The 12059-nt window shown below is 40.9% G+C and overlaps 2 protein-coding genes across 7 annotated transcripts in view; one reads left to right on the top strand and one right to left on the bottom strand.

Moving 5' to 3' along the window:
• The window catches only part of Zmym4 (zinc finger, MYM-type 4), a 107559-nt gene that overhangs the window by 92517 nt on the left and 2983 nt on the right, over positions 1 to 12059 (top strand). For all 5 annotated transcript variants that reach the window (NM_001357201.2, NM_001379530.1, NM_001114399.2 and 2 more), the window contains 3 exons: positions 6567 to 6678; positions 7896 to 8144; positions 11235 to 11364. In NM_001357201.2, the coding sequence (NP_001344130.1) occupies positions 6567 to 6678; positions 7896 to 8144; positions 11235 to 11364 (491 nt within the window). The remainder of the gene's footprint in view (positions 1 to 6566; positions 6679 to 7895; positions 8145 to 11234; positions 11365 to 12059) is intronic.
• AU040320 (expressed sequence AU040320) overlaps positions 7167 to 12059 on the bottom strand; it is a 116148-nt gene continuing 111255 nt past the window's right edge. For both annotated transcript variants that reach the window (NM_001035525.1, NM_001035526.1), the window contains exons 23-24: positions 8102 to 8168; positions 7167 to 7518 (exon numbers count right to left, since the gene is read on the bottom strand). In NM_001035525.1, the coding sequence (NP_001030602.1) occupies positions 7470 to 7518; positions 8102 to 8168 (116 nt within the window). In that variant the 3' untranslated portion in view covers positions 7167 to 7469. The remainder of the gene's footprint in view (positions 7519 to 8101; positions 8169 to 12059) is intronic.

Genomic DNA, 12059 nt, shown 5'->3' with positions numbered 1-12059 from the left:
ACATTGTCATAAATCAAAAATCACCCATTACAGCTAAGTTCTGACACGTTTGTAAGTTACCGGATATTGTTAGTGCTCACCAAGTGTGAGAGTTAAGTAAATAGAGGGTAATCATAAAATTGAGCTTATCATTTAACCCATAAGTTTATTTACAAATTAGAATGTGGATATGGTAGCATATGCCTGGAGTCTCACCTTCGTAAGAGGATGATGCTGAATGACTGCAGGTTGAAGGACAGCCTAGGCTACATGGTGAGGCCTCCATTTAAAAAAAGTAATGTCTAGTGACACATTCAGTAAACAAAAGTATAAATTATATGTATTACTATATAATGACATTGGTATGAATTTATAACATGAAATTAAAATGTATGCAATGGTAATTGTCTCTGGGTGGTTTTAATCTGACTGTTCTTACACAAGGTAGGTGTTTTCATTTGTTTTGTTTTTAATTGCAAAAGTAAGTGCCAAGTTGGGTAGCACACAGCTATTATTCCAGCTCTCAAGAAGCAGAGGCAAGAGGATCTCTGTGAATTCAAGACCAACCTTGTCTATGTAGCTAGCCCTAGGACAGTCAGTTCTACACAGACCTGTCTCGAAAAACAAACAAACAAACGACAAAAATAAGTAGCTAGCAGACTGGAGAGATGGCTTAGCAGTTAAGAGTCCTGATTGCTCTTCCATAGGTCCTCAGTTTCTTCCTAGGCACATGTTGCTTGCCTTTTTCCCATAGGGATCAGAAGAAGAGGTCTGATAAATCCCCTGGAACTGGAATTATAGACAGTCGTGAGCTGCCATTAGGTGCTGGGAACTGAATCCAGGTCTATTGCAAGAATATCAATTGTGTTTAACTGCTGAACCATCTCTTCAGCTCCTCGTTAATTATTTTTGCTTTGCTATGTGTGTACCTATGCCTCTGTCTTTCTATCTGAAAGAGAATGGGAGGGATATGTGTGTGTACACGTGTGTACATGTGTGAGGGTGCACATACATGGCCTGGATGTCAGGTATCTCCCTGTATTACTCTGTTTTATTCCCTTGAGAAAGGGGATCTCACACAATCTGAAAAGTGACTTATCATCAAATTCCAGGGGTCTGCAGGTCTCCACACTCCAGTACTAGGGTTTCAGGCCATGCCTGTCTTGGACTGATGTGCTGGGAATTCAAATTGGGGTCCTTATGCTTGTTCAGCAAGTGTTTTATCACCAAACTATTTCCACCCTGTCCCTACCCCCAACCCCCACCAGCCCTGCTTCACTTAATTTCTTATTTAGAACAATAGGGTCTGTACAACTTGTTTCTTTCAGTGAAGGATATCATCTCTCTCTTTCTCCTTATCCCCCCTCTCCCCCTCCCTTTCTCGTCTCTTTCTTTTTTTCCTTTCCTTTCCTTTCCTTTTCCCTTTTTCCCTTTTTCCTTTTTCCTTTTCCTTTTCCTTTTCCTTTTCCTTTTCCTTTTCCTTTTCCTTTTCCTTTCCTTTTCTAGAGAGCAGAAAGGAGAATGGGAAATTTGAGGCCAGCCTGGTATACATAATTTAGCTTCAAGCCTGCTGGGCTGCTAGGGACCAAACCTCAGGAATTGCTTGCATAGCAGATGCTTTACAAAGCATCTCAGTCCTCTAAATTTATTTTTAAAACAGGGAAACATAAAAAATATATATTAATGCAGTATCAGTCTATTCCCATTCTCTCTTGGATAGACAGACAGAGGCATAGACACACCAAAAACACACCAAACCAAAGTGCTTAACAAGGAACTGGAGAGATGGTTCAGCAGTTAAGAGCAGTTGATGTTCTTGCAGTAGACCTGGATTCAGTTCACAGCACCTAATAGCAGTACCTACAAACTCACATTGCAGATCATGTTTAACTATCTCATTGAGCCGTTATAATTTTTTTATGGTACAAATGTTAAAATTCTTTCTTTTCCCACTTTTTTTTGTTTTGTTTTGGTTTGGTTTTGGTTTTTCTAGACAGGGTTTCTCTGTGTAGCCCTGGCTGTCCTGGAACTCACTTTGTAGACCAGGCTGGCCTTGAACTCAGAAATCCTCTTGCCTCTGCCTCCCAAGTGCTGGGATTAAAGGCGTGCGCCACCACGCCCAGCCTTTTCCCACGTTTTAAAAGAACATTTATTCATTTGTTTTGGGGCAGGCGTGCCATGGTGCATTTTGTAGAGACCAGAGAACAATTTGTGGGGATCTGTTCTCTCCTACTGTACTAGTCCTGGTAGATGAACTCAGGTCATCAGTTTGACAACTAGTGCCTTTACCTCCTGAGCCATCTTCCTGGTTTGCCTGTTTCTTCATCTTTTGAAATGTACAGCATATTACTATCACCTGAAATCCCCCTTCTCTGTCACAACACTCCAGATAGTCTTGCTTCTAACTAACTGACTAGCCACAGTTTGAAAGACACAAAAATGAACCCATTTTGTGTTTGTCTTTCTGTACTGAGCATATTTCAGTTAGCATAGTATTTTCCAAGCCTGTCCATGTTCTTTACTTAAAATGACTGCATATTCTTTTAAAGGCAGATAGTATTGCATTATATATGGGTACCACCTTTTGTTTCATCTGTTTATACGCATTATATTAGTTAACTTTTCTTATCACTATGACAACATAGCTGACAGCAGTAACTTTGCAGGAAGGTTTATATTGGCATTCAGAGTCTGCAGTCACTGTAATAGATAAGGTGTGGTAGTGGGAGCTTAGGGCTTCTTTTCACCATGACCACTATACAGCTCTGGCCAGAAGCTGAGCTAGGCTGCTAACATCAAAGGTCTGCTTGGTAGGCCGCGTCCCAGAGTGTTCTACAACCTCCCAAAGCAGAACCCATCAGCTGCTGACCATGTTTCCAAACACAAGTGGGACGTTTCACATTCAGATTTAACACACACTGGTTGACTTCATATTCAGTTGTTGTGGGTAATGTTGGAGTGAACTTAGAATACTAACAGTAGGCTGGAGAGGTGACTCAGTCACGAAAGTGCCTGCGGTATGAGCATGAGAACCTGAACTTAGATTCTCAGAACAAAATAAAAGATGAGGAAAACCGCCCAACATTGACATCTGATCTGGATGTTCAGGATGATCAGGGCATCCTAAGACGGAGTTTGAGGTGGTTGTGAATGGCCATGTGGGTACTGGGAATTGACCTTGGATCCTCTGCAAGAGCAGTGAGGGCTGAGCCCTCTCTTCAGTCTTACAGTGATATTTGAGATCGCCTATTAGATCTAGAGGGGTTTGTTGCCTTGCCAGCAGTGTATAGGATTAGATCCATTTGTACTACTATAGTTAAGTTACATTAAGTACGCTTTAAATATATATTTTAAAAATAACATATATAAAATAATATAGAGCTGGTGGTGGCGCCCGCCTTTAATCCCAGCACTCGGGAGGCAGAGACAGGTGGATTTCTGAGTTCGAGGCCAGCCTGGTCTACAGAGTGAGTTCCAGGACAGCCAGGGCTACACAGAGAAACCCTGTCTCAAAAAAACCAAAAAAAAAAAAATATATATATATATATACACACACATATATACATACATATATATATATCTTGTGGTATATTAGGCAAGTAGCGAATTAGGCAAGTAAGATCATAAGTTGCTTCTGAAAAGGCCTCATTCAAATAATATATAAAAATAATATTTACCTTGTGGCATGCACACACACAGACACAAGGTAGAGGGGCAAAACCAAACTCAGTCCTTTTGTAGAGCAGTATATGCTCTTAACTGCTGGGCCGGGCTCTCGCCCAAGTACTTTAATCTTTATGATGTTTTTATAAATGGACATTTGTTTGTTTGTTTTTTAACTTCCTCCTTGGGTTGTAACAGGATTTGTTGTCTAGCTCCCACAGCCTGCTGAGCTCCCACGTTGGCTCTGACCGTTTATATGTCATAAGGGCATGTGTGTGAGCCTGTTCTATGAAAGGAGAGGGAGGGAATGCTCAACTCGGTTTCCTCTGGGAGGGGTTTATAGTTTTCTCTGGCCAGCATAGTTGTGGTTAGGGCTTTCAACACAGTGGTGAATAGGAGTGGCAAGGACTGACGTTCAGCTCTCATTCCTCACAAGGATGGAGACCTTTAGAACCATGCATTTCATATGTAACCGTGTACTTTAAAATGTGTATTTGGTAAGACTAAATTTTCTACATTTCACTGGTAATTAATTGGCTTTGTTAGCTGAGTTTTAAAGTCTGCCTTCTGCTTTTTAAACTTGTGAAAATGACTTTTTGTTAAAAGGACAAAAACAGAGGCTAGGGGTTGAGTCCAGTAGTCAGTGCTTATTTGGATCTTGCATGTACACAGCCTGAGTTTAATCCCTAATACTGCAAAAAGAAAAAGAAAAAAAAACCTACTATCTAATAACAAAGCGAATTAGGCAAGTAAGATCATAAGTTGCTTCTGAAAGGGCCTCATTCAAATGGATATTGTAGTGATGGATAGTTGTTATTAACTAGGATAAATATAAATGAAAATAATTTTCTCCAGCTTATACATAGCCAGAGATGAAAGATACTGTAATAGATGTGAGATAATAACTTTACAGTACTGAAGGCTCAAGCTATAGACTCAGCAAATGCTTTCTGCTCTTTCAGAGGGCCTGAGTTCAGTTCTTAGCACTTATTCACCTATGACTCTAGCTCTATATGAAGCAATGCCTTTTGACTTCCATAGACATCTGTACTCACATGTGCACACAAGTACAGACACATGAAATCTTTAAAAACAAAACTAAATGCTACCTCGTATTCTGTAACTATTATATTTGTTAATTGATTTATATCTTATAAATGATAAACTCCCTCAATACAGCTTAACTGTGTATTATCCAAACATTTTTTTGTTTGTTTTGTTTTTTGTTGTGGTGGTGGTTTTGGATTTTTGGTTAGTTGGTTGGTTGGTTTTTTGAGACATGGTTTTACTATATAGCCCTGGCTGTCCTGGAACTCACTCTGTGGACCAGGCTGGCCTCGAACTCACATGTATTCACTTGCATCTTCCACCTGAGTGCTTGGATTAAATGTGAACTCCACCAGCACCACCTGGCTATCTCTTATTCTGTGGTCTTGCTAATAGTTGACCCTTTCAGGTTGGGATTACTGGTACACATCATTAACCCTAGGACTGAAAGGCAAATGGAACTCTGTGAGTTCTCAATATATTCTACATATTGAGTTCTAGGATAGCCAGGGCTATATAGAGGGACCTTGTCTCTCCCAAACCCCATCTTCACCCCCAAAAAAGGATCATTCAAAATGTTGTTCCAAGTGTTGAAAGCTGTGATTGGAAGGTCCTAAGTAAGGTTTCTTTTTCCTTCTTAATATCTATTTACTTTTATTTTATGCATATGAGTTTTGTTTGTTTGTTTTTAAGATTTATTTATTTTATGTATGTGAGTACCCTGTCTGCATGTACATCTTCATGTCAAAGGAGCACAATCAGATCCCATTATAGGTTGTTGTGAGCCACCATGTGGTTGCTGGGAATTGGACTCAGGACCTCTGGAAGGGTAGCCAGCACTCTTAACCTCTGAGCCATCATCTCTCCAGTCCCACATACGGGTTTTTTGTTTGCATGTGTAACTGTGGACCATGGGCATGTAGTGCCTGTGAGGGCCAAACAGGACTGTCAGATTCCTGGAATTGGAGTTATAGCTACTAGCCACTGTGTGGGTGACAGGTTCTCTGCAAGGCCAACTCTCTAGCTTCCTACCCCCTAATATGCTTTCATTTTATTTTATTATTTTAATTTTATATGTCCAGATGTTTTGCCTACGTAGATGCCTGTACCCCATGTACATGTGTGGCGCCCAGGGAAGATAAAATGTGTTGGGTTTCTTGGATCTTGAGTTATCAACAGTTGTGAATCACCATGTGGGAGCTAGAAATCAAACACAGGTCTTCTGGGAGAGCAGTCAATGCCTTAACCACTTAAGCCAAGTCTCTAGAGCCTCTTCCAACCCCAGTGCTCCCAAGCCCTTAAATTTGAGTTTGCATTGTTTCAGGAGAACGTTAGTGTAAGTAGTGTGGTAGACAGAAGCTCTGTGAGCACATTGCAAACACATAGTACATATCAGGAGAGGAGAGTTCTGAAGTATGCATTGAAGCAAAGGAGTAAAGAATTCTTTTTTAGGAAGTTCGTTTGTCTATTTGTTGTATGTGTGTTCTGTATTTGTTCATGAGCCATTGAGGAGGAGGTTTGGACCCTCTGGGACTAGCGTACAGATGGTTGTGGGCTCTGTGGGTAGAGTCTGGGTCATCCCAAGAGCAGTAAATGCTCTTATCTGCATCCAGTTCTTGGTTTTAGTATTTATTCTGTACCACCCATATTCTTTTTTTTTAAAAAAAAGAACTTTATTTTGCAAATTCCGAGCCAAATATCCATGCAAAAGCCTTGGACTTGAACCCTTGTGTTTTAACCTACAGTACAGTGCTTAGAAGCTGTGCAGGGCAGACAGGAGTAGAAAAGGCAGATGTAAGGGACAAAACCATTTCTTAGATGTGTTCTAAACTTGAACTTTCTTTACACCAGTATGTGTTCTTTCTTTTATTTTTTAGTACCTATTTGAAAATGGTAGAATAGATAACATTTTTACGGAGCCCTATTCCAGATTTATGATTGAACTTACCAAACTCTTGAAAATATGGGAACCTACAATACTTCCTAATGGTAAGGGTATTATTTTTAATTATTTTATGATATACTTGTATAAATTGATTTTTTTAAAAGTATTTCATATATTGCAATATAATCTGTTTTGATGTAATACAGTTCAGCTTTTAAGGAGAAAATCTTAGATTTATTGTTGAGCATTTTAGTAAAATGCAACTGTCAACAGTGTATGAGACTAATATACAACTCAAAACATACTCAATTATTGTTGTATTTGTAGGAATGTTTTATCTGGTAGTATCATGGAACCTACATACTGGTCACTACGGATCAACTCAGATGCGTTCCATGCACAGATGATCTTTTCAGAATGCTGGTGATCTGTGCTTGTTTTATCGTTGAATTTTTAACCAATGTTGTTAGAAAAGTCTGTGGTTCACCCCAGCTCTCAGGCTGCGACTGGAGAAGTGAGGGCGATAGCCATGACTGTGCCCTTCTCTTGAGCTCTGGAGAACCTTTGGAGCATTCTGAGCCACACACTGTTTGAGAGAAGGCTGGCAACATATATTTGGAAGTAATAAAGTCATGTTTAGGGATGATCTCCAAGAATAGAATACAGAAGCAGCAACAGAGAAGATAAAAAGAGAGCATTGGGTTAGACCTGAATGAGGGACATGAAGAATCCTCTCCAAGGAGCAGGGCAGTTTGTTAAGACCTTGACCTTTTCAATACAGATCCTAGTTAGTCCCGAGGTGCATAGGACTGTTAGTTCAAGTTAGGAATGAGAGGGAGGGCGGGAGAGTCCATCTTGCTAAAAGGTAAGCGTGATGGTCTGGGCAGTAGCTGCTTCATTTCCCATGGACCAAAGCTGACTTCGTCCTGGTTCTGTAGTCTGAGCTTTAAAAAAAAAAAAGGTTTTTAATTATTTATTTATTTACATCCTAATCCCATCTCCCTCCTCTCCTCCCTTTCACTTCCCCATCTTCGTATTTTTAAATGGTTAGAAACTTGAAAGAAAAATATTTTGTGATATGAAAATTGCATGAATTCAAATATCTATAAATAAGCCTTATTGTTGAGAGAAAGTGGCCTTCTTGGGAAAGATAAAAGAGTACAGGGTAGAGCTGGGCCGTCCCGTTGGAGTGCTGTTCTTCCTGGTGCTGCTTCTGTTTGCTGCATAGAGAAGAGGTGGGAGAGCAGTCAGCGCCTTACTGTGCTCCGCTTGTACAAGTGGAGATTACATGGCTCTCTTTGTTCTTCTCCGCCCTGTCTAGGTTACATGTTCTCCCGCATTGAAGAAGAGCATCTGTGGGAGTGCAAACAGCTGGGCGCTTACTCGCCCATTGTCCTGTTAAACACCCTCCTTTTTTTCAATACCAAATACTTCCAACTAAGGAATGTTACTGAGCACTTGAAGCTGTCCTTTGCCCACGTGATGCGCCGGACCAGGACTCTGAAGTACAGCACCAAGATGACGTACCTGAGGTTCTTCCCGCCTTTACAGAAGCCGGAGTCAGAGCCAGGTGTGCTGTTGGTAGATGAGGTTTCTGTTTGAAGTGCAAAGATGGTTATCACTGAAGGTCATGGAGGGCACACTGAAACTTCTTTAACGTTTTAATATTTTTCTGTTTCTGAGTATGTTACAAGCTCTCAAAATAGGAGACTTTTTGGTTCATTTTAATTTTATTAACTTAAGTTAGAAATGCTGACTTAATTGTATAGTGCCGGGATGGCGAGATGGTTCAGAGGTTCAGAGCACTGTCTGCTCTTCCAGAGGTCCTGAGTTCAAATCCCAACAACCACATGGTAGCTCACAACCATCTGTAATGAGATCTGGTACCCTCTTATGGTGTGTAGGCATACGTGCAGACAGAACATTGTATATATAATAAATAAATAAAAATTTTTAAAAATATTGTGTAGTGTTTCCCCCTCCCCACCCCCCGATTTAGTTGGGTAGATTCCCAAATAATCTACATTTAAAACTTACCAGAGTATTTAAATCTGTAACCATGGTGATAAGCTCACTATTTCCAGCTATCAGTCAACAATTAACAGTTAAAAGAAACATGCTTAGCTTTAATCTATTGGACTTTTTGTTTTTTACAGGAGCATCTTGATTTGGTTAGCATCTTTTAGTCAGTTCTAAAATTCTGAAATAACTCAGAAGCCGACCTAAAGTAGGCCGTTATTAGTACTGTAGACCTGGGTCAGTAGTAGCAGCTTCAGTAAGTGGATTATGGTCATGTATTTCAGAAAGAGACTAAATGACTCCATGTCTTCAGTATCTGAAAAATCCTGCTATTCTAGAACTAAAAATTAAACTTTTGGTTTATGTTTGGTTTTGTTTGTTTGTTTGTTTGTTTTGTTTTTTTCCAGACAGGGTTTCTCTGTGTAGCCCTGGCTGTCCTGGAACTCTGTAGACCAGGCTGGCCTTGAACTCAGAAATCCGCCTGCTTCCCAAGTGCTGGGATTAAAGGCGTGCGCCACCACCACCCAGCGGTTTTGGTTTTTTTAAAACCTTACTATATAGTAGCTCAGGCTATCCTTGACCTCAGTCCTCTTAAGTCAGCCTTTCTGAGAGTTGCAGTCACAGCTCTATGCCATCATGCTCATATGGCATATATACACACAAAGACGCTCTTAATTTACATCAATATTAAGTTCTCCCAATCGTTATTACTTTTAAGAATAAATTACATAGTGGAAATGTGAGGACTTAAATTTTCTAAATCTAAACTCTGAATAGTTGGTATGTGTGCACCATACATATTAGCTTGTTTTCACTTGCTCCTTTAGCTTTAGAAATACTACCATCATCTTGCCCTTTCCCCTGGTGTCTGTCTCTGGCCATAGCGTGGTACTTATGTGATCCACTTCATAGTTTTGTTTTGGTTCTTGCTTTTTGAGACAGCTCACTCTGTATCCCAGGCTGCCCTAGAATTCAGTTGTATTTCCCAAACTAGCCTCAGTCATGAAGCCACACATCCTCCTTGGCTTTCTGAGGGCCGGGGTTGCAGACCTGGTTCTCCCCCTGAAGGTTTGCTTTATCCTCTTAGATAATATTAGCAAAGGAGTGAGAGGCAGTCAGTTATTTCCACATTTGATTGAGTACTTGACAATGTTGATAAAAAGTTCAACTTGTTTTTAAGTAACTTGTAAGGCATTTCTATATAGGAAACTGGAGTTATTTTAAAGCAATAATACTAATAGCTGGAGAAAAAGAGTCCTAAACCATTTGTTTAAGAGTGACTTTAACAATGGGCTTTGGAGGTACCTGGCAGGCTCAGTGTTTTAGAGGACCTCTATTCCCAGCACCCATATGCAGCTTAACAGCTGCTTGGAACTCTGCTTCCAGTGGGATCTGATGCCTTCTTCTGGCCTCTCTGGCACTGCATGAAGTGGTGCACAGACATACATCAAGGAAAACACCCACAGGCATAAAATAAAAACAAAGACTTCATTTTAAAAAATGGAATGAGGCTATGGCTCAGTGGATGACAGTGCTTAAAATGCTTGCAGCCTAGATCAAGATCCCCAGCTCCATCTGGCAGTGGTGGGGCACACCTTTAATCCCAGCACTCGGGAGGCAGAGGCAGGCGGATTTCTGAGTTTGAGGCCAGCCTGGTCTACAGAGTGAGTTCCAGGACTACACCTGTCTCAAAAAAACAAAAAACAAACAAACAAACAAAAAAAGCGGGGGGTGGGGGTGGGAAGAAAAGATCCCTAGCTCCCTTGTAGCAGTGATAATGTATATCTCCTACCTCAGTACTGAGGGGCTGAGACGGGTGGATCCCTGAAGCTTGCAGGCCAACCAGTGCTAGGGTATGACTAAACTTCAGGTCAGTGAGAGAACCTGTCTCAAGAATAAAATGGCTCAGCAGGTAACAGTGATTGTTTCTTAACCCTGTAACCTAAATTTGATCTCTGGAACCCGTGTAAAACTCGGAAGGAAAGGGTTGGTGCTACAGAGTTGTTTCCTGACACGGCGTTGTGAATGAATGAGTGTGCATGTGTGCGCACACACACACACACACACACACACACACACACACACACGCATGCACAAACACAAGTGGCTTGGGCTCTTATGTCTACATACAGAGTTCTGTTTAGTTTGCTGAATGGGCAGATGAGACACAGCAGCCTCCTTCCTGTGCCTGCACCATGCACTGTCTAACAGCCCAGCCCCATAGAGTCCTGTCCTATCAAATGATAACTCAGATGCTGTTCCTTAGAATACGTAAGTACAGGGAACTTGAGCAAGAACTCAGTCTGTATTAGTACCCCAGAGGAGAGACGCATCCGTATAAATGCTTCGATTCATGAGCCCTATACCTAATCCATTCTACTGAGAAAGCCAACTCCAGATGAGGACATATCAGTGACAAATGGTCACTTTTGTCACACGACTCCTCGTTGCTTAACAGGAACATACATGTTACAGGACAAGCCTAGTGTTTAGCGTATAAACAAAACTCCTGGCACATAGTTGCTTAACAAATATTGTTGAATATTTGAAAGAGCAGGAGTTAGAGTCTGGCTGGGAAGCAGAGCTCATTAGGTAGGTTGACACTTATACAAATCTTTGATTTTTTTTTTCCTACCTCAAGATAAGGTAACTATTGGCAAGAGGAAACGAAATGAAGACGACGAGGCCCCAGTGGGAGTGGAGATGGCAGAGAACACTGACAACCCGCTGAGGTGCCCGGTTCGGCTTTATGAGTTTTACCTGTCAAAATGGTAAGGGGCTTTTCTGTGCTCTGCACACAGAGCGCTCATACCCAGCATAGCTGGCACTTCATTCAAGTGACTGGAAACTAGAAGCACAGCTGACTGTGATCCAGGGTCTGCCTCTGTTCATGTTTTCTCCATCCTTCTATCTGCCTGGATTTGGAACTAAGAAGCCAGCCATGTTATCTTAGTGTTTTTCTCCTAAAATTTCTCCAAGGGGGGGGGGGGATCACATTTTATTTGACCTTCTGACACACTGTTGTTCATCCTGTATGTAGAGTCTTTTTTTTTTTTTTTTGTTTTTTTGTTTTTTTTCGAGACAGGGTTTCTTTTTGTAGCCCTGGCTGTCCTGGAACTCAGAAATCTGCCTGCCTCTGCCTCCCAAGTGCTGGGATTAAAAGCGTGTGCTATATAGATGGAGTCTTATCTATAGTGATTTATTTTTTGTGTAGAAAACAAATTCTGAGGCTGGTTTTTGGCTAAAGCCTTCAAGGAGGAGAAAGCATTTAAGAAATTTGAGTTTTGTATGTTAACGAGCCAACATCCAAACAGGCCCATCCCCAAGCTGGGAGTATATACTCTCCCCTTAGCCACCAACAGTCTGAGTCCAGAGTTTAAAGTTTTGAATTAAAGAAATTCTGATTATAATGTATGACTCACACTAAAAGTACACCTTTTTGGTCAAAGAAATAATAGCATCGAGT

Source organism: Mus musculus, chromosome 4 (assembly GCF_000001635.26).
Source record: "Mus musculus strain C57BL/6J chromosome 4, GRCm38.p6 C57BL/6J".
Classification (NCBI taxonomy): domain Eukaryota; kingdom Metazoa; phylum Chordata; class Mammalia; order Rodentia; family Muridae; genus Mus; species Mus musculus.
The sequence above is the reverse complement of the archived record's forward strand: the minus strand, read 5'-3'. Positions and strand labels throughout refer to the sequence as shown.